General features: G+C 44.4%; 1 protein-coding gene across 1 annotated transcript in view; it reads right to left on the bottom strand.

Moving 5' to 3' along the window:
- Positions 1 to 23,162, bottom strand: part of tg (thyroglobulin) — a 463,025-nt gene that overhangs the window by 114,550 nt on the left and 325,313 nt on the right. The window contains exons 43-44 of the mRNA XM_041189302.1: positions 14,051 to 14,215; positions 4,053 to 4,220 (exon numbers count right to left, since the gene is read on the bottom strand). Coding sequence (XP_041045236.1) covers positions 4,053 to 4,220; positions 14,051 to 14,215 — 333 coding nt within the window. The remainder of the gene's footprint in view (positions 1 to 4,052; positions 4,221 to 14,050; positions 14,216 to 23,162) is intronic.

Genomic DNA, 23,162 nt, shown 5'->3' with positions numbered 1-23,162 from the left:
AGTGGCCTCAGGCAAGGAAAGAGGCTGCAGGGTGAGGGCTGTACTGGGGAAGGAGGGTATCCCAGCATGTGTGCGGGGGCACATGTTGACTTGTACAAGTGGATGGCCAACCTCTTCTGTGCAGCATTGGCACTGATCAGTGCTGCCATCGCTTCCCAAACCAGAGTGGTAATGTAGCTGCTCCTCCTGCAGCAAGAGCGGGGGTAGAGGACATCACAGCAGGCCTCTGTGGCATCCAAAAGGCACTCGAGGGCTGCAGTCTTCTTGCCTTTCGGGCCATGTCTTCTTTGCTGCAGTCCTGGGCTGGTAGCACTGTGCGCGGCTGTGGTGCCTGGCATGATGAAGCGGCGAGATGATGGCAGGTGAATGAGAGCCAGCCCACCATGGAAATGGCATGTTTCCCAGGAATACATAAGTAATGCGGCGGATTTGGGACAATATGGCATGAAAACCCGTTATCTTTTTACCCGCCTGCTACCACATTTAGTGCAAATCTGGATTCCATCCATTGTATTCAATGTCAAGCAACATAAAGGAGCCTGGTACCAGCTTGGCACAGAACTTTGTGCAGTGCTTGAAGTCTATCCTTTCTAGCATAGAACTGATGGGCAACTCCATTAACTTGCTTGTGAACCAAATTGTGATGCAGCATCTTATGGCTAATGTCTCAGTTTCCACATCAGCACAAGCAGCTTCTACCAAAAGTCTGAGTCCTGGAAGTTATGTCAGGTCAGATTGCTGCTATACAAGCTCAGAATGCTGCCATCTTGGCTGTGGTTACCAGTGCTTAAAGGAGCTTGCAGGGTGTAACAGCAACAGGTTGCTAGGATTACTGAAGTGAAGGTGAGTACAGGCTTGCTGTCCCCTATCAGGTTGATGGAGTTTGCCTTCCCATCACTGTTGCTTCTTGCTGTTGACTGTCAGTCAGTCCATCCACGGATGATGCAGGGTCTATCTGGGCCTTCTTGATTCAGAGCTACCTGAGATTGTCCTCCATGGCCAACCAGGGTAGCAGAGAACTGAAGCACCAGGACAGGCAAAGACACATCGAAGACGGGTTCTAGGGGAATGCATTTTAAATTAGAACACAAAATTAGAATGGTTTCTTTTATAAATTTGCTTTGGATGGTTCATTGTGTGTTGGGTTTGTTTTTGCATTGTGGCCAAGAGGGTGATGTAATGGTCAATGACAAAGTGCAGGTAAGGATTGTGGTATTGGGGAATTGGAGTTGAGATTACTAGTATCCCACTTGAATGAGTTCTTCACATACAACACAGGCAGAAAGGGGTTGTCGACATTGCAGCCTCCCTTATTCTTCCTCTTCTGTCTTCTCTTTCGTGTCCCCCTCTTTTTCTTCTTCCTCCTCCTTATGTTCCTGCTCCAATGATGCATCATGGGTTATCCCTTCCTGATGGCCAGTTTGTGCAGTATACATCTTACCACTATAAATCTTGAGGCCCATTCAACCATGTACTGTAGTGCTACTCCAGAGCAGTTCATGTAGTGGCATCATAGCTTCAGTACACCATTGGTCTGCTCTATCACATTTCTTGTGCCAGCCTAACTCTCAATGTATGTATGCTGCACATGTGTGCATGTATTACGAACTGAAATCATGTCATCAGTAGGTAACCCTTGTCATTCAATAGCCAACTTTTGGTTTAACTTGGTAGCTGAAAGGCAGCTGATACAGCGCACTGCTGCAGAATGAAGCATCATGACTGTTGCCAGGATAGTGAACATAAACTTGCACAATGCATCACTTATGGTCACATACTAGCTGGACATTTTGATTCTGGTACATGGCAGAGTTGACATACAGTGCCTGCAAAGCAATCTTGTACCATGGGGAAGTCTGCAAATCTTAATTCTCATATTTGATCAGCCTGCTTTCTCAGGCAAAAGGCAATGAAATGAAGCTTCACTCTTTGATTAGAAAGTGTCAGTGACCTCCATTATACAACAATGGACAACAGTCTGTGAGATTTTGATAATACCTTCTTAAGTCCAACTTAAGAAAGTTGGCATGCAGCCTGCCCCCAAAGCTGTGCCAGTGTAGCTCCTGTGCCAGTTGAAAGAAGGCAAGCAAGAAAAATCCCACACTGACTTGCTGTTTGAATTTTACCTCCCTCCCTGTAGGACGCAGACACTTGGCAGGTTTTACTCAAAATGGGCAAATTTGACCTATCATATGTCACAATGCTTTAGAATGGCAAAGGTACAATGTCAATATATAAGCCTTCCTGGTTCATTTATTTCTTAACTGAATGATAATGGAGGTTATTTAGATGCTTCCTGTGACCCAAAAGATTGCTATTTCCTGGCACTAATATAGAACACATCATATTCTGTATGCTTGCTTCTGACAGGAAGGATTTTATCAGCACCTTGCTGAGCAAGCATCTGTAAACTTCAGCTTATAAAGCATCAAAGCCTTCCTTTAATGAGCTAGTCTAGTTCCTCTGTGATGTTAACAATCAATACATATGTTTCTCCACAGGATCTGAAAGTTAGCAGCTATGAAAAGCCAAATTGACAAACAGCAAATTAAGGAGACTATTCCAATTCCACAACTGAAATTGTTGCCAGGCAGCCAGCACAGGGTGTAGGGCACAGCTGAATCCCTTTGTTTTGAATGAGGGAAGGTACTTAAGGGGGATAAAAGTATAACGTCTATCTATTTTCTAAAGCTTAAGGCATATGACACCAAAATGGAGAAATGCAATTACACGTCAAAAAAAATGTTGCAAGTGATTGTGTCCTATTTAGTGGTAGAGGAATTTTAGATGAGCAACATTGTTTGCTAATAACCCATCTCTAAATTTTAGGGCTGTAGCTTCTCTGTCATCCATTGTCCAAATTAAGCACAAGGAGTCAGTTCGCCAAATCTGTTGGCTGGTGATCAAAGGGGACTGGACGGAGGAGTTACCTGAAGAATTCAGACCTCATTGCTGTAAGGAGAATGACAAAGGCATTGGAGGGGCTATAGATGAGCCATGACTTTAATAAGAAGTTATAGGCTCGATTCAGTCCATCAAGTGGGGAGTCATTGTCAAACAAGGAGAGGGCACAACATTGTATTCCAGATTTCTGCCCTGAACTCCCTTCGAGCTCCCAATTGGGAGTAATGCAGCACTGACACATTGTGTTTTGGGAAACAAGTGGACGACAAAACAAAGTTGCAGAGAAACCACCAAAATTAAAGACTGAAGCAATAGAAAATAAATCAATGGAGTCAAAGGAATGATGTAAAGAGAGAAGGAGTAGAGGGAGTGTGGCAGAAATCACTGGAAGTTACCAATTACTTTGAGATTCACATATAATTTTATCAGATCTTGAACTTAATAAAAGATTTTCCTTTACACCTGTAAACAATTTCAAATTCCTTTGGGATTCAGAGACATGGAAAATTAGACCAAGGTGATGCGGAAAATTGCTCTCACTATTGAATGCGAGGTTGGATAGATATTCCACATGTCACAAAATTACTTTTTGTAAGTGAGAAAACATTTAATGAAGGGGATAGGGTCCATGACAGTTGAGGTCTGTGGAAGGACTGATTTTGATTGGTCAAACAGCCGCTTCATGTTTTCCCAAAGACACTGAATCACACTGGCCACAGCGAACTCACTTGCGTGGTTTAGTTCAATATGTGACAGCAAATATTAACAAGCTATTTCACTGTGGATAACATAAACTGAGTCTCTGTCATGTTGTCACTCAACACCCACACAAGTGTATACAAACACACACAAACAAACGCACATTCAGCAGGAATCACTGGCTAGCAATTAGAAGCAGGAACTTTGTTGATCTTCCCTCCTTAGCCCTTGAAGGCCAAGGTCAGTTGTAGGACCTTTATTTCCAGCTCAGCTGAGTAACTAACTGAATGTTAATTTGGAGCATTTTGGTCTATAGTCACACATGAGGCAGTGAATTCACTAACTGAGCCACCAGGTGATCAATATTGTGTCAATCTACAAGAGGCCAAGCATTTGGCAGCAAAGAATACTTTCCAACACTCTTAAAACATTTATTTTGACCACCTCACCTTGATCGCTTTTGCTCTTCTAACAAGCCCATCCTCCTCCGAACTCCCAATCAGCACGTCCACCTTGTGATACCGGCCACTGCTTAGGGCTGCAAGGGGGGTTTCCTGCAGGTAAATCCCATCAACTATGGGAGCCCATGATTGGAATGGTCCACTGACAGCTAATAGCTGTGGAATAACAAAACAAACCAATATGCAATTAAGAGCTTAGCCTGAATACAGAGACTTGTCATGTAGATTATGTTATGCAATTGAAATTACATTGGAATCCAAGAAATGGTAGATGAAAGGAGAACAAAGTTCATCAAGTTCCCTTTTGAGTCACCTGATACAACAATAATGGAGCTGTTGACTAATCATAACTATCAATCCCAATTAATTAAGTCTCCAACAAATTGAGACATAACACGGGGACAAGCCCAGTCATGCAGTGCTTCCTCCAAAACATTGAATGCTTTCCACATGCCATGCTTCAAATGACTCACATACTGTATTCCTAAATGTTATTTTCTTAAAGTTATATTTAATTATTATTTGAATAAATCAATAATCTTACATACTGTCATCAATGTTTCAAAAAAGATGTAAGTGAAAAGCAACCAATACGGTCATGTGAGGTTAGATTTACAATTTCGTGTTCCCAGTACTTAAAGCTTCATGCCAGGATTCATAAATTCAATTCCATAATTACACTGAAAATGCAGTGGGACAGAGGCTTGTCATATCTTAAGCTGCAGGTCTGTCCAATACTGCATTATTTGCTCAGTAAAAAATTTATGAGAAAAATTACAGGGATTTTCCCTCATTTCTTTTGGTGCTGTTGTGGTCACTCACAGGGGTATAGTGCTGCTGGAGCACACCAAAGCAGTGCCCCAGCACCTCCAACCAGGGTCTGGGAAGCAGAGTGTGGGCGAGCAGAGGCCTGGACACTGGGGAGCAGTGGCTGGCTGTGAGGCCCGGGAGTAAGACGGTGCGGAGTGGAACCCAAGGCTGAGGGGGAGGGGGCGCGAGAGGAAGTGGCTGACTGCCATGCATGTGTGTGAGTGTGGGTGTGGGCAGGTGTGAGAGAGAGTGAGCATGTGGGAGTGAGAGAGTGAGAGAATGTGTGTGTGGGAGTGAGAGAGTGAATGTGTATGGGAGTGAAAGAGTGAGAGTGTGTGTGTGTGTGTGGGAGTGAGTGAGAGTGTGTGTGTGTGTGTGTGTGTGTGGGGGGGGGTGGATGACAGAGTGAGTGTGTCTGTGTGTGTGTGTGTGTGTGTGTGTGTGTGTGAGTGAGAGTGTCTCTTTGTTTTATTCATTCATGGGATGTGGGCATTGCTGGCTAGGCCAGCATTTATTGCCCATCCCTAATTGCCCTTGATAAGTTGGTAGTGAGCTGCCTTCTTGAAGTGCTGCAGTCCATGTGGTGTAGGTACAGCCACAGTGCTGTTAAGGAGGGATTTCCAGGATTTTGACTCAGTGACAGTGAAGAAATGGTGATATATTTCCAAGTCAGGATGGTGACTGGCTTGGAGAGGAACTTACAGGTGGTGGTGTTTCCATGTGTCCACTGCCCTTGTCCTTCTAGATGGTAGTGGTCGTGGGTTTGGAAGATACTGTCTAAGGAGTCTTGGTGAGTTCCTGCAGTGCATCTTGTAGATGGTACACACTGCTGCCATTGTACATCAGTGGTGGAGGGAGTGAATGTTTGTGGATGAGGTGCCAATCAAGTGGTCTACTTTGTCGAGCTTTGAGAGTGTTGTAGGTGCTGCACTCATCCAGGCAAGTGGAGAGTATTCGTCACACTCCTGACTTGCACCTTGCAGGTAGTGGACAGGCTTTGGTGAGTTACTTGCTGCAGGATTCCTAGCCTCTGACCTACTCTAGTAGCCACAGTATTTATATGGCTAGTCCAGTTCGGTTTCTGGTCAATGGTAGCCCCCAGAATGTTGATAGTGGGGGATTCAGTGATGGTAATGTCATTGAATGTCAAGGGTGATGGTTGGCTTCTTTCTTGTTGAAGATGGTCATTGCCTGGCACTTTTGTGGCGCAAATGTAACTTGCCACTTGTCAGCCTAAGACTGGATATTATCCAGGTCTTGCTGTACTTGGACATGGACTGCTTCAGTATCTGAAGAGTCACGAATGGTGCTGAACATGATGCAATCATCAGTGAACATCCTCATTACTGATCTTATGATGGAAGGAAGGTCATTGATGAAGCAGCTGAATATGGTTGGGCCTAGGACACTACCCTGAGGAACTCCTGCAGTGATGTCCTGGAACTGAGATCACAGCCACAGCCATCTTCTTTTCTGCTAGGTATGACTCCATCCAGCGGAGAGTTTTATCCCCTGATTCCCATTGACTCCAGTTTTGCTATAGCTTCTTGATGCCACACTCGGTCAAATACTGCCTTGATGTCAAGGACAGTCACTCTCACCTTAGGCCTGAAGTTCAGCTCCTTAGTCCATGTTTGAACCAAGACTGTAATGAGGTCAGGAGCTGAGTGACCTTGGCAGAATCTAAACTGAGCGTCAGTGAGCAGGTTATTGCTAAGCAAGTGCCGCCTAATAGCACTGTTTATGACCCCTTCCTTCACTTTACTGATGATCAAAAGTAGACTGATGGGGCGGTAATTGGCCAGGTTAGATTTGTCCTGTTTTTTGTGTGCAGGACATACCTGGGCAATTTTCCACATAGCCAGTTGTTGCCAGTGTTATAGCTGTACTGGAACAGCTTGGCTAGGGGCGCAGCAAGTTCTGGAGCACAAGTCTTTATTCTATTGCCGGAATATTGTCAGGGCCCTTAGCCGTCGTAGTATCTTCACCCATTTCTTGATATCACGTGGAGTGAATTGAATTGGCTGAAGACTGGTATCTGTGATGCTGGGGACCTCTGGAGGAGGTCAAGATGGATCATGCACTCAGCACTTCTAGCTGCAGATTATTGCAAATGCTTCAGCCTTATCTTTTACACTGACGTGCTTTACTCCCCTATCATTGAGGATGGGGATATTTATGAAGTCTCCTCATCCAGTGAGTTGTTTAATTGTCCACCACCATTCACGATTGTATGTGGCAGGAATGCAGAGCTGACCTATTGCTTGTGGAATTGTTCAGCTCTGTTTATCACTTGCTGCTCATGCTGTTTGGCACGCAAGTAGTCCTGTATTGCAGCTTCACCAGGTTAACACCTTTTTAGGTATGCCTGGTGCTGCTTCTGGCATGCCCTCCTGCACTTTTCATTGAACCAGGGTTGATCCCCTGGCTTGGGGATAATGGTAGAGTGGGGGATGTGCCAGACCATGAGGTTACAGATTGTGGTTGAGCACAATTCTGCTGCTGCTGATGGCCCTCCTCATGGCTGCCCAGTGTTGAGTCGCTAGATCTGTTCCAAACCTATCCTGTGTAGCATGGTGGTAGTACTACTAGACAAGATGGGGACTATCTTCAATGTGAAGATGGGACAGATGCATCTACAGCAGGCAGGTTGGAGGGAAGAATGAGGTCAAGTATGTTTTTCCCTCCAAGTGGTGTTCATCAGCTGATGGGGTGGGAGGGGTGGTGTACATGATAATCAGCAGGAGGTTTCCTTGCCCATGTTTGACCTGATGCCATGAGATTTCATTGGGTCCAAAGTTGATGTTGAGGGCTCCCAAGGTGACTCCCTCCCAACTGTATACCACTGTGCTGCCACCTCTGCTGGGTCAGTCCTGCCAGTGGGACAGGACATACCCAGGAATGGTGATGGTGGTGTCTGGGACATGATCTGTAAGGTATGATTCCAAGAGAATGACTATGTCAGACTGTTGCTTGACTGGTTTGTGAGACAGCTCTCTCAATTTTTGCACAAGCCCCCATATGTTAGTAAAGAGAACTTTGCAGGGTTGACAGGATTTAGTTTGTCGTTGTCATTTCTGGTGCCTAGGTCGATGGTGTGTGGTCCATCTCGTTTCATTCCTTTTAGAATTCGTAGTGGTTTGATGCAATTGATTGGCTTGCTACACCATTTCGGAGGGCATTTAAGAGTCAGCGGCACTGCTGTGGGTCTGGAGTCACATGTAGGCCAGACCAGGTAAGGACGGCAGATTTCCTTCCCTAAAGGACATCAGTGAATCAAATGAGTTTTTACAACAATTGACAATGGTTTCATAGTCATCATTTAATTTTTAATTCCAGATTTTTATTGAATTCAGTTTTCACCATCTGCCATGGTGGGATTTGGACCCGGGTCCCCAGAGCGTTATCCTGAGTCTCTGGATTACTAGCCCATTGACAATACCACTACACCACCGCCTTCCCACAGGCTGTGTTTGTGTGGGTGACCTGTTTGTATCCAGGAAATGGGCCTGCTGCTTCAGGAGTGAGCCGATCCTAACAACAGCTTCCACTAGGGGAGTTGCCACTTGGCATTGTGATGCAGTTGGCTACTGGAAGTATTGAAGGGACAGATTGCAGTAGGATGTGGCATACAGGAGTGTGCCGCCAGCTCACTGGGACAGAGAAGCGCATCCTTTAGTTAAATCCCTCACCCTGGCACTGAGCTGAGGCCAAGTCAGTCCACTGCAAGCCTGCATTCCCTCAGTAAGAACAGGATGCTGTAAGAATGGGCTCAATTTTCAGGTGTAATGAATGCTTTCAGAAATGGCGATTGGGATGTGCTAGTTGATGAAAATAAATAATAGGGAAGAAAAATAAAGTTACTTAAATACATAGTCAGAAAATCTTGTTATGTCCTTTTCATAAATAGAACATATGTTAAGCTGAAATCTAAATGTCTTTATGAAGGTACATAGGGAAAGTAGCCTCAAAAATAAATATTTCAACAAGTATAAAACAATGGCAAGATTGCATGTATGGGTCAGTTACAACTGAAGTTAGCTAAAGCCACAATTGAATGCCAAAAATGCATTGGGAAAAAAAATAACTGATCAGGTGGCATTCCCATGGTAAAGCTTTATAAGTTCTGTTGGAGGTCTTTCAAAGATTCAGCACGGTGGTTAGGATTGAGGAGTAGGATATGGCTAAAATGCTAAATGTATATTTTGTACTCATTTGCACTATTGAAAATGATACATTGGTAGGTACAAATGCTTTTGACTCCTTAAATGTAAATGCATAAGTGGCTTTAGCTTGGTTTGAGGCAATGAAGATTGATCAGGTTGTTAGACCTGATAACATTTAATCTTGAACGCTGTAGAAAAACAGAGAAGTACTATATGAGCCATTAATTTAGTTAACTAATAGCTCTTTGAGACCTGGGCTAGTTTGCATTGACTGGAGGAAGAGCTTGATGCATGAATGCTTGCACACATGTGCAAAGCCCCATTCATTGACATCTAGATAGGAGCATAGGAACAAGAGTAAGCCATTCAGCCCCTTGAGCTTGTTCTGTTATTCAGTTACATTATGGCTGGCCCGTACCTTAACTCTATTTACTCAGTTTTATTCCATATCCTGTTTTCTGTCATTTCTGCGGTTTCACCTACATTGGAGAGGCCAAACACAGACTGGGTGACTGCTTTGCGGAACACCTTCAGTCTGTCCGCAAGCATGATCCAGACCTCCCTGTCACTTGCCATTTCAACACCCCACCATGCTCTTATGCCCACATGTCCGTCCTTAGCCTGCTGCAATGTTCCAGTGGAGCTCAACGCAAACTGGAGGAACAGCACCTCATCTTCCGACTAGGCACTTTATAGCCTTCTGAACTGAATATTGAGTTCAACAATTTTAGATCATGAACTCTCTCCTCCATCTCCACCCCCTTTCCGATCCCCCTTTTTTCCAATAATTTATACAGGTTTTTCTTTTCCCACCTATTTCCATTATTTTTAAATGTATTTCCATCTATTGTTTTATCTCTATCTTTTAGCCTATTTCGATCCCTTTCCCCCCACCCCACCCCCATTAGGGCTATCTGTACTTTGCTCATCCTTCTTTCTACCCTCAAAATACCCTTACAGCACATTTCTTAGCTAATATCACCACCGTCAACACCTCATTGTCCTTTCGTCTATGACATCTTTTGGCAATCTCCACCTATCGCTGACCCTCTATCCAGCTCTACTTGTCCCACTCCCCCCTTAAACCAAATTATATTTCACCTCTCTTCTATTTTTCCTTAGTTCTGTTGAAGAGTCATAGGGACTCGAAACGTTAATTGTGTTCCTCTCCGCAGATACTGTCAGACCTGCTGAATTTTTCCAGGTGTTTTTATTTTTGTTTTGGATTTTCAGCATCCGCAGTTTTTTGCTTTTATTTCTGTAATTCATGTTTTTAATAGGCTTGAATTAATTAAACTGTTGCATAATGAAATTCTCACTATGCTAAAGATTAATAATTCACATGGTTCGAAATAAAATGCAGACAGGCACTAATAATTTTCACTTAAAAAGCATAGTTTTACTGACGTTTGGTGTCTCAAATGATTAATACATAGGAAAACAATGTAATAGTAGCTTTAGAAATGATATGGCCGACACACTTTTTTGAGCTCCTGAATCTCAAAATTTCCCACTACCCTACTGGTCACACATTGATACTGCCTAACCTAAATCTGATCAATTGCGTGCCATTGCTAATGTGGTTGTGATAGTGACCCTTCTCCTCCAATCATACTGCACCATGACCCTCATCTTCCAGTCATACTGCAACATGACCCTCTTCCAATCACACTGCATCCTGACCCACCTCATCCAATCATACTGCACCTTGACCCTCTTCCTCCAATTATACAGCAAAATGACCCTCCTCCAATCATCTGCACCATCTCTCCTTTCCCTCCTTTCATTACCTCTCCTTTGCCTCCACCAACGCTGGCCTTCTATCCAGCTTCACCTACTCCAACCCCCTTTGACAGTATAAATTTCATCACATTTTCACTTCTTTTTAGCTCTGATGAAGAGTCATATTGACTCGAAATGGTAACTCTGTGTTTTTTCCCCACAGATGCTGTTAGACCTGCTGAGTTGTTCTAGTGTTTTCAGTTTTTGTTTCAGATTTCCAGCATCTGCAGTGTTTTGCTTTTATTATACTGCACCATGACTCTCCTCCTCCAATCATACTGCACCATGACACTCCTCCTCCAATCATACTGCACCCTGATGCTCCTGCTCCAATCATACTGCACACTGACCGCCTTCTCCTACCATACTGCACCCTGACCCTCCTCCAATCATACTGCACCCAAGTGCTCCTTCTCCAATCATATTGCAAACTGACCCCTCCTCCAATCACACTGCACCCTGACCCTCTCATCCCATACAACAAAGGCTCAAAAATCATGTTAATCACTAAGTTGGGGTATGAAATACTTTAGGAACAAGAATATAAATAAGCACTATTGGGTCATGTCAGGAACAGTTTAGGTTTACAGAGGTGTTCCTCCTTCACTAACAATGGTCTTAATGCATGAACATGGAATTTTCTCATCCATCCCTTTCTAATGTTATTGTGAATCCTTGCCCATCATGTAATTGAATGCCAATGGACTGATTTTTAACCTCATTTAATGAGTGGGTTTGAGCCAGGTGGGGCATGGATTAACGTCTGAAAAATCTGTTTTCCAACCCAATCCTGTCCTTGATCATGTGGCTTTCTGGCTTTAACTGAGTCTAGAAGTTGTGAGGCTAGGTAACCAATCCAGTCCAAGGAAGTGAATTGGAACTTCAAATATGATAATGAGGCTGCGAGTCTCATTGTCATTCAGATTTTTAACTTTAAATTTAGTTGACCGAGGTTCCAGAATCTCAGATAACCTACAGCTTCATTGAGATGAGGACATGTTGGATCCAGAAGGTGAGTGCCTTTACCTTCTGGATCAAGGTCCCTCCCTATGAAGTCTCAATGATCCAGAGCCCTTCCTAATGGGTCATCCCTTTAATCCACCATGGTGTCCCAGACCTTTCTGCCATAGTGCACCAAGGGGCTGAGAATTGTATATACCCCTTAGGCTGTACAACCGACAGTGAATGTATGTAGTGAATATTAAATGTATTATAATTGTATTGAAACACCTCAGAGTGCAACATGATGTATGTCGATAACTCCAATACCATTGCACTGTCTGACTGTCTGTAATGACCATTTTGAAATGGCTGTAATATTCATTGATTGTATTGAAGCACCTCATGATGCATGCGTAAAAGTTGAATATGATTGCACTTTTTGTGATGGCCATTTAGAAATGTTTTGCAATGTTCTTTCAGATGTTTTATGAATAAAGTATATTTTCAACAAAAGAAATTCCACATGATGTCCCCTCTTTTCTCCTTTCCCCCCCAACCCCCCCCCCCCCCCCAATCTCCCTCCACCTCCACTTTTATTCCAATCACCTGGGCTCCAATTCTCCCCCCAATGTGAGACTTCTGAGCCATGTCTGTGGTTTTCAAACTCTCATCCCTCTACACTTCTCCCCAGGCATCTGACCCCAACCCCTGCCAAAGCAACCAATCACCCCTCAGGCCTGCGGACCTGCAGACCCACCCCTCCCCCCCACCCACAACAAGACCTGATGCTTCTCAAACACTCCGCCTCTACTTTGGGACTGGCAGCCCACCCTTGTGGAATAAAGGGTTAACTCCAATAATAGCTACTGAGAATGTGAGCAAGGAGCTAGTGATGTCACTCACTGAGAGAAGATCAATGAGAAGCATCTTAGAGAGGAGCTGTAGCTATGTCCTGATGTTCTATAACCTTGTAAATAGTTAGTGATGTAAATAAAGGTATTTTGAATAAAGGACCATTGCCTGCAACAAGATCTCTTCTAGAGTAAGAAACCAAGGAATCATGAGACAAACCCACAAAAACAGAAATAAAAACAAAAAATGCTGGAAAAACTCAATAGCATCTGTGGAGAGAGAAACAGAGTTAACATTTTGCATTAACATTCTTCAGAGCTCTGAAGAAGAGTCATACGGACTTGAATGGGTATCATTTCCATTACTCGTACCAGATGATCATGCACTTTTTAATCTTAGCTTGGTCCGAGGGATTTAGGGATAAGGTTTATGATTTGACACAGAGCTTTGCTTGACAGGCGTGTTAAAATTGTAAAACTTACAAGTATTCCAGGTGCCAGTTTGTACACAAATATGGGTTGTTTTATGTTATTTGAAAACTGGTTGAGGCTGTCCAGATTCATTTTACTTCATGCTTCCATTTGGCAGAGATCCATCCTCTCTGTCTGGGCTGGATTTAAACCCAGCAAACAGATGTGAAGGGTTATTGTCCTATTTCTAACACGCTGTGTCACTCAGTTACCATTACATTAAAATAAAGCTTGGTTTTCTCTCCAGCTCCCAGGCTTTTCTTTTTGTCTTGGTTTTCTTTCTCACCATTAGATATTCACTTCCTTTTAGAATTTGAAGCTGTTGGCTTCTCCCTGAGGTTGTTGAATGCCAGATTCCCACTCTGCTGATTGCAGCAGCTTAACTGTACCATTTTGCATCTAGCTGCCCAGCTGAGACTGGTCAAAGCTGAACTGTACCTTGGGGTCACAGCCATCCACAGGCATCAAGTGTGTAACCTTCTCAATAGGATCTCTTTCACAGAACCATAGAGCTACCACAGCCTACAAGTGAATTGTACCAATGAAGCATAAAATGATATAGCACAGGAGGAGGCCATTTGGCCCATCCTGTCTATGTCAGGAATCGAATTATTTCCACTCCCTTGTCCTTTCCCTATAGCTTTGCAAATTTTTCCCCTTCAAGTATTTATTAAATAACCTTTTGAAAGTTATTATTGAATCTGTTTCCACCAGCCTTTCAGGTAGTGAATTCCAGGTCATTGTAACTCGCTGTCTAAAGAAGATTCTCCTCACCTCACCTCTGGTACTTTTGCCTGTTGACACAGCAAAATTGAATGGAAAATATTCATAGACCAATTCATGGAGGTAGTTATCAACTCAAAACTCATGATAACAGGAATTAAGGTTTCTGGATAGGAAGTGCATGTCCTGTGCATGATTAATAATATAACATTAAAAGAATATCTACAGTACTGTCACTGACCTTGGTCTGTGCGGTGTTCAGGGTTAGTGCAGGTAAAGCACGGAGGCAGGATAAAAGGGCTGTTTTGTTAAATGTTGGACAGCTAACTTCTTCAGCCAGGTTGATTATTTGCTCCTGTGCTCTCTTCTTACTCATCATAGCATTCGGCGACAAAGCTGATCCTCCCTTAATAATGCAAAAGAAATTCAAAGAGTAAAAGTTGAATTAGTATTTAAGTAGAATGATACCAATTCAGTCATTTTAACCAGCTTGTTTCCTAGTAAACCAGACAGAAAAAGAGGACTCCAACATGTGTCATGCCGAGTCACAGTTCTCAGAAGCTTCTGGTGAACTTTAAAAACCTGTAAGATAGTAGGAGGAAGGGAAAGCTGAGGGAGATACATAGAACCATAGAATCGTTACAACACAGAAGGCCATTCAGCCCATTGTGTCTGTACTGACTATCCTAAGGAATAATTCACATATTGTCACTCTCCTGCCCTCTCCCCACATCCTTTCCACCTTTTCTGATTTTTAGAAAATTTAGAAAATGCAGACAAAATTAAATCAGAAAAAATACAGAAGTTGGAGTTCTTGAAAAATAATGAAATAGAGTGGGAGACCCTTCCTCTTGAGACATATCACAATTTCCTTTCATTTAACAGCCTATGAGCTACAAGTTTGAGATCTGAAAATGTAACACATGCATACCACACACCTCCTGGCTGGAAATGTATTAACCACACATGTTTCCTTTATAACAGAACTGTGGAGAGCTGAATATAAAGGTATTTTCCACAGATTATTATTGTGAAATCTTGCATACTTTTAAAAATCATTCTCAAGATGATGTTGGTAAGACCGGAATTGACTGGCCTTCCCTCTTTGACTTTGAGAAGGTGCTGCTGTGCTGCCTTCTTCAACATGCAGTCCATGTAGTGAAGATGCTCCCACAATACCGTTAGGGAGAGAATTCCAGGATTTTAACCCAGCGAAAATGTGACAGCACCTTGATAAGGCAGGAAGTATGTGACTTGTAGGACAATTTTAGGTATGGTATATTTGTGCATGTTTTGCCATTGTCCTTCTAGATGGGAGAAGTCTGGCTGGTTTTAGCTGCCCTCCGGTTCCTCAGTAGTGGACAAACAGCTGAGACAGTGAGTGTCAGCAGATTATTTGACCATAGAAGATTATTTTGTTCTTACCTCAAGATCTCCTTTCCCACATGGTAGTGGGAATGCTTTCTGATTTTTGTTCCTTTTCTTAGTTTCAGAGAACTTGTGGATAATTATGCTATATCTGAAATGAGCTCATACAGTACAGAGGAAGGATTCAACCTCAGTTCCTCTGGTTTGAATATAAGCTTCATCCCTGTGTGCTTACGCCATATCATTCTTGATACTCACCTCAAGTTAATAAGAAAAAAGTAAATGTTTAACATATATGGGTCCAGTATAGTTATATTTGATGACCAGTGGATGGCAGTAAGTTTGGAACATGATTCATTGAAAACTACTTAAAAATACCTAAAATCTGAAAGAGAGTACACGTGCCCAATAAGTCACAGATAGCTTGGAATCTGGGGACGACAATTATGGATTGCTCCAGTTTCCTGCTCATGTTTTATGGTGTAGTTCACCCCATCCACTCCACTCCTCAAAGGTTTTACAATCTTGCAACAGATACTCAGACACATGGACTGCAACAGTTCAAGAAGACAGCTCACCACCACCTACTCAAGGACAACTGGGGTGGCATAAATGCTGGTCTTGCATTTAGTTTCAGAGAATTTGTGGATAATTATGCTATATCTGAAATGAACTCATACAGTACAGATGAAGGATTCAACCTCAGTTCCTCTGGTTTGAATATAAGCTTCATCCTTGTCTGTTTACACCATATCATTCATGATACCTCAAGTTAATAGGAAAAAAATAAACATGACACCCACATCCCATGAACGAATAAAAAAAAGCCCAGACTTTTGTTATTTTCTATTTTTGACTGGGTATGATCAGAATGCTTGCTAATTATCAATATCCTGTTACGGTTAATGATGTGTACTGTATTGTGAGGCTAAATATAAAGGGGCAAGACACCTGCAATCTAAACTGTACGAGTGAAGTTTGTCAGCATCACTTCTTTTAGTGCCTTGTCAGCCCAGTCTTCCTCTGCAGCAAATATGGTAGAGAGTGCCATGTCAGAGTGTAGCTGCTGAGCCACACCAGCTGATGCTTTACATAGAGTTGGCCACCATGGCACAAACCATCGTCTTAAGAGATGGAAGGCTGCCACTGACTATTTTTGCGGTGCTAATGCCCTGTTTTCACAAAACATGAGGCCTCAAACTGTCTCCCAAAGTCCATAATATTACACTGATGATTAGTGATCAAGAAAGCTGCTGGACAATTTTTTTGAATTCCACTCGGAACAAAGGAAATCTAGTTATGTACCTCTGATGATTGAATGAGGCTTTCAGGCAGCAATAGGATGCCAAAGAGATGCACCCTTGGAAGTTTATATCTGTGATGAAGTATTCCAGTTCTTATATAGGTAATATGAATTACTCTACCTCGCCCTTCATCCTCTCTCTCTCTCTCTCTCTCACTGTCTCTCTCCCCCTCTCCCTCTGCTTACTGCCCTCTCTGTACAGAATAACACAAATTGCGGAGTTTCCATTATGGAGACTAAGTCCGGTGGCAGGTGGGACAGTCGGCATGATTCCCGATATGCAGGACAGGGGATCATAGGCGATCCGCTTTTGAGCTCATTAATTATGTATCTGCAAGGAGTTCAGAGAATTTAGTGGCAGGGTGGGGAGGGAGTCACCTGCCCCGCCATTACCTCATGGGGTCAAAAAGCCTAGCGCCATATTTATAGGGCACCCAGACCGACATTCACTCATTGAAGGCCAGGAGCCCTGCATTCCTTCTCTAGTCCTTGTGGTCAAAACTCATATTAGAGAAGCGCGCAGATGTGACGGGCCCTTCATCTCCTCATCTGGATGAGAGCCATTACCAAGGCAGGGTTGCCTGCAGCATTGACGCCTCAGTGGGTGTATGAATGAATTGAAGTGATACATTAAGTGAACATGTCCTGCACAGGTTTCCCTCCATCTCAATGTCAGTGCTAAGCCCTTCGCCTGGCCTTTGTCTAGACATAGCAACCCCAAACCAGCCCTTCCAGATATAGGACATCCTGGGGGACCAGAGATGGGTGTTCCTCCTGCTCTTACATGGATACATATGGTGATATTGCTCTTTGACTGGGGTGATGACAGCCATGTGCAAGAAGCCTCACTCTGACATTTTTTGGTTTGTCTCCACCACCTCGAAACTTTATAGAGAGGCTGTTGCCTTGGCAGCATAGAAAGGCTAACTGCATGATCCTTTGTCAGCCATGACCATTCACCCAGGAGGATGGAGGTGCGGAGGGGTGAGTTGGCTGCCCTCCATCAGCTATGCCCCTTGGAGGCATTCCATCTCCCCCCATCCCTTGATCCCTGTCTCTGACTTTAGCAGATGGCAAATCACACAGAATGAACAGCAGCTCCACAACTTGCTGGGAACTCAGTGTTATGAGACCCATGAGTCAGGAACAAACTTGTTACAATGCGGGCTTCACTACAGAGAGGAGAACACAAGTAAACATCTTTGGCATCCAGTTGCCTGGGTGTCCCTTTAGTTGGCCACATGTGCTGAACTCCACTCACCTGAAAGGACCCTCCTCCCACCTTGAGGTGTCTCATTGATTGACTAACTGTGTGGTCAAGGTCAGTTTGAAAAAATGGGTGCGTCACCTTTCAAATTCACTCCCCGTCACCCACCAAATACCCCCCCCAACACCATAGACCCACCTAATATCACCATTCTTCTCCTCTCTATCACCCTTAAAACCCCCCCATTACCCTAAGCCCTATCATGATCCATCTGCACATGCCTTCCCATTCCTCAGAGCTGACAGCCGTTACCGTCCCCATGCCCACCCTACCTTGCCGCCTCCTATTATCCAAGCCACTTGTTTTGTCCTCCTCCATGACCCTCCCAATGAGATCTTCATTTATCAAACTCTCATCCTACTGTATCCCACTCCCCCATGACTATGACTGATCCCTCCTATCACCAGTACCCTGAGTTCTCCCCCCAGGACTCCACCATCGACATCATGGACACCGCCCCCTAAGGCACTCTCCCCTCCCCTGGGCACAGTCCCCTCTCCCTTACCCAGACACAATTCCTCCCCCTCCCCGGACACTATTCTGCCATCTCCCCCCTCACTGGGCACTCTTCCAGATGCTTCCTCAGACAGTCTGCTGCCCCACCCTTCCCGGGACATTCTGCTGCCCCACCACTCCATTTCCCTGGAGACTCTTCCCACTCTTCCAACTCTTCCCTGGTAAGCCTGCCTTCCCTGTTCAGCCTTCGCTGCACCCTTCCACCCTACCACCCATCCCCATTTCCAGCCTTTGCCTGCCTCCCTAGTCCTTGGCACAGCATTTCCTAATGGGACTCAAGTGAAGTTATGCAAGGTCCCCATGAAGACAAAAGCCATCTGATCTCCAAGTCATGAAAGAGGTGATGCTCACCAGGTGCTCGCCGCTTATATACAGCCGTGAAACAGATATTCTAATTATCCGCTGGCGGGCCCTATATTTGGAGCGGGAAGGTAATTTCACCAAGCTGGTCTTTTAATAACCATTCATGAGATGCAAATGAATGCAAATGTGGTTCCTGACATACATCAGCAGGAAACCCAAACTGCCTTTAATCTGCCAAAGTCAGGAGAACAAAATTCCAACCTAATTTTCCGCCAGTGGGAAACTGACTTCTTCAGTCACGCCAAATTTAGTGACCTGGCCTACCATGATCCCACTGCTGGTGGTGCGGAAAATTTCACCCTTAGACTTAACACCAATATTTAAACCTCTCACTGTTTTCGAGTAGCAATCTATAGATGCATTGGGCCAGATTTTTGGAGATCTTTGGGTGCAGGCACGGATTGAAGATCCCAAAAAGTGTCTCTGCATCCTGATGCCACCAGGATGTATTTCAATTTTCAATGTGAGGGAATAGGGTGAAGGAGTCAGGAACCCACTCGGAGTGGAAGGAGTGCCAGTCAAGTGGGCTGCTTTATCCTGGATGGTGTTGAGCTTCTTCAGTGTTGTGGGAGCTGCACTCACCAGGCAAGCAGAGAGTATTCCTTCACACTCCTGACTTGTGCCTTGTAGTTGGTGGACAGGCTTTGGGAGTCAGGAGGTGAGTTACTCATCACACAATTCTTAGCACCTGACCTGCTCTTGTGGCCACGGTATTTATATGGCTAATCCAGTTCAGTTCCTGGTCAATGGTAACTCCCAGCATGTTGATAGTGGGATTCAGCAATGGTAATGCCATTGAACGTCAAGGGGCAAAGGTTAGATTCTCTATTGTTGGAGATGGCCTGACACATGTGTGGCACAAGTGTTACTTGCCACTTGTCAGCCCAAGCCTGGATATTGTCCAGGTTTTACTGCATTTGGACATGGACTGTTTCAGTATATAAGCCATGCTCCCTTGTTTACGGCACTAGGTGCCATAAACCAAGTGAGTTTAAAGGTCGGGCCAGGTTTAAAGGTCTTTGACAAGGTAAGTGTATTAAGAAAGTGGGTAGAAAATGAGGAGGGGGTGCTTTCGGGTTGGGCCTGGGGGGTGGGGGTTGGATTGGGCCTTTGGGGTGGGGGTCTGGTCAGGTCAGGTCAGTGGCCGGGCCTTTGGAGGGCTGGGGGGAGGTCTTGTCATGTCGGATCAGGCACTGGGGAAGTAGGAGTCTGGTCGGGTTGGGTCAGGCCTTGCAGGCTTTGTGGGAGGCTGGGGGTGGGGGTGTGTCGGTGGGGGGGTGTTGCAGGGTGGTTTCAGTCAGCCATTGTAGGGGTGGTGTGGTCAGGTGTCAGGTTGGGGGGCTGAGGAAGTAGTCAGGGATTGGGAAAGTCCTGTGGTGGGGAGGTGCTGGAAACCCGTGAGGGGTGGGGAGGTGGGGAGGGTCATCCTGTGGGTGTGGATATGGGTGGGGGAAGTTCTGTGTGAGGTTCCCGTGTCCCACGGTCGGGAGTAGTCGGGGTGGTTGGGGGGGTGGTTGGGGGGGGGGGGGGGGGGGGGGGGTGGGGGGTGGTAGTTGGGGGATTTCCCCTGGGTGTTTCTCAGGTGTGAGGGGAGTCCTGTAGGGGGTGGGATCGGTGTGGTTCTGTACAATAGTTACCCACAAGCTAGAAGTGGTTTTAAGTCTTCCAACTTTTTCTGGGTAACTATCGATGTGACACAACTGGGATCACCCGAAGTTTGTGATTTAAATCACAACTGTCAGATGGTTCCCAGTGCAGGGCAACTGCCCACCAGAAGCTTGCATTTCCCATGTAATTGCCATGCAATCCTTACCTGGGAACCTCCGAGGCGGGCTGGGGAGGGGTGTTTGAGGAGGAGCTGGGGTGGGTGTTGAAGCGGGATTCACCTGTGCATCTTTGGGGTTACCCCACCCCCTCAGATACGATGCCCTGGAGCTCGGAAGTTATGGTCCAGTGTACCAGTGTATCCCAAGAATTCCCTGAACATTAACTATCTAATTTGCATTTGAATAGATCAGTGTTAACTGTTTCCACCATTGCCCTAGGAAGCCTACTCCATAGAGTGACCATTCTCTTAATAAAAAATTGTTTTCACAGTTTGGTTGTGAATTTACCCCATTTCAACTGCTGGCAGTATCCATGGGTTCCACGGTCCTAGACAAGGTAAAATAGCTTGTCACGTCTCATTGCACCATCTCCTACTTATTCATTTCTTCCAAAGGCTTAACAACTGTGGGACTCTTGCAAACAATAATTCTGATGATAATCTAAAGGCTACTAACTGCTAAAACAAGCCACAAATTTGCAATTTACCTTGTCTACCTTTGACTTTGTTTGACCTTGATGATATCCTGCAGCACTTTCCCTTATTTGCCTATATAAAAAAAACCCTCTGATGTTTGGTTTCAAAAGCAACCAAGGGTGAAGGAATGAAAACCTTCTCATTCTCTGCAGGCCTTGAGTGAGGTAGGCTTGAGGCAAGCCAACCAAGATTATAGTGATTATGGACCATAGCACAAATATTTTGGCACTAACCTGACAATTTCCTTCAAAGCCAACTGGCAGAGGAAATGGAAATGCTACACTGATTCAGTAGAGGTGCTATTCCAGTCAGTTTGATCAACACTCTATCCACTCGCCTAACATCTACCCTCTCCACCACTGTTTCAGAGAAACAGAATGATATAGAAGGCAACAACCAAAATTTTTCCATCATAAATTCCGCAGATTAAGAAAAATAATGGAGCACATTGTTTCTCTCTTAAATACCTAGGTCATGCATCAATCTGACCACATTAGCATGCCAACAGTGCCTCTGGGGTGGATGAAGCCTGAGACATTGTGTAATGGAGCGAGAAGGCATGTTAATTAGAATGGGCCCCGCCTCAAGGCAAGCTTTGTGTTTCAAAAATAATAACTTTACATTGAAATGATTGCACTTTCAATGAGATCCTCTAAAAACAAAATGTATTTTACCCAACAAGAGCAGACCACTCTCTGGAAATAGCCTCCAGGCTTCAATTTTCTTATTAAGCATCACTAATCATAACCAAATAACGTAAAACAGCAAACTTTAGGAGGATAATATCATTGTATGGAATGTCCTCAAAACTATACAAGTTGGAGAGACCACTGGGGGAGTTTTACTTTGCACTTAACTGATTTGTAGCTGAACTGGGAATACTTGATATTATTTTACACACGTTGGGTGGAATTTAATGATTGTGGCAGAGAGCCCATCCACTGGCTAGAGAGCCGGTGACAACCCCACCACAACCATTTCCGGGACTGGAATTAATGAAATTAAGTCACAATTAGGCAGCCTGCTGCCAGGCCATGAGGTTCCCGGGCTTTTGAACATGAGGTTCCTGCCTTAGAGAACTGCCAGCCAATCAGAAGCCAGCAGCTCTTCAGTCCCAACCAGCAGTGGAATCAGTGGCCACTACCGGTCATCTGGTAGGCCCCAGGAGGAGTGGTGTTGCTGGAGCCCTGACAACACAGGTAAGTGGAGCGAGCTCATTGGGGACCAGTTAAGCAGGCCACAGGTGAAGCAGGAAGGGCTGGTGTGTAAAGGGGTCAGTGTAAAAAGCAGGGATGGTCTTCCTGCAGGGCCAGCCCTTGTCACTGCTAACACTGTGCATACAAACGCTTTGCCTAAAGTAGCAGGTCAGTGGATGGGAATTCTGCGGCGAGTAACTCACTTCCAGACGCCTCAAAACATGTTGACCACCTACAAGGCACAAGTCAGGAGTGTGATGGAATTCTCTTCACTTGCTTGGATGAGGATGGCTCCAATAATAATCAAGAAGCTCGACACCATCCAAAGCAAAGCAGCCAGGGCCCTCAACAACTTAATTTGAAAAAAACAAGTTCAATAAATGGTCAGATGCTGAAACGATGCAGCAAGAGAATCAAAGCACGTGTCAAAGAAAGCAATTGACAAAGAAAGCAACATGCCTGAAGTAATTGAAATATCAACATCTGGAGCTTTATATTGGGAGGTATTTCTCATACTCTTAAATACTGTTGAGGATATGTTCTCAATTTCTATTTATTTCATTTTTCATGACACTATTTAGAACAGAGTGTATGCTATTTAAAGGATTCGTAAACTTTATTTAGTTGGTTTTTTTTCACTTGGTTTTCTGCAGGAGGTGGTGATTCATTCCAGGGTAAAAGCTCCATAAGTGGCCATTCTTCAGTGGAAGCTATTCTACCTCTGGGGTCATCATAAAATCCTGTCCTCACATACACTTACAGTTAGGGGCAGGAAGTTTGATTAAGTTTTTGTTTCTCCCTTTCTAGTCTAGTTGCATTAAGCTACATGCAATCCTTCGAATTTTACTAACCAATTAACATTGACTCTTATTTGGGTACAAACCTAGGTCCTTCCTGTACTACATGGCTCACTATAGCAGCACTTTATGGTCTTCTCCTTTGAGCATCTTTATATAAAGTGAGGTGAGGCATTATCATCATCATCATCGCATATAAACTCAGAAGAATTTGCCTGCCTTATTTCCAGTCAAAATCGGC

The sequence above is a fragment of the Carcharodon carcharias genome, chromosome 6 (assembly GCF_017639515.1).
Source record: "Carcharodon carcharias isolate sCarCar2 chromosome 6, sCarCar2.pri, whole genome shotgun sequence".
NCBI lineage: Eukaryota > Metazoa > Chordata > Chondrichthyes > Lamniformes > Lamnidae > Carcharodon > Carcharodon carcharias.
Note: the sequence above shows the minus strand (reverse complement) of the source record. Positions and strands in the feature narration are given on the sequence as shown.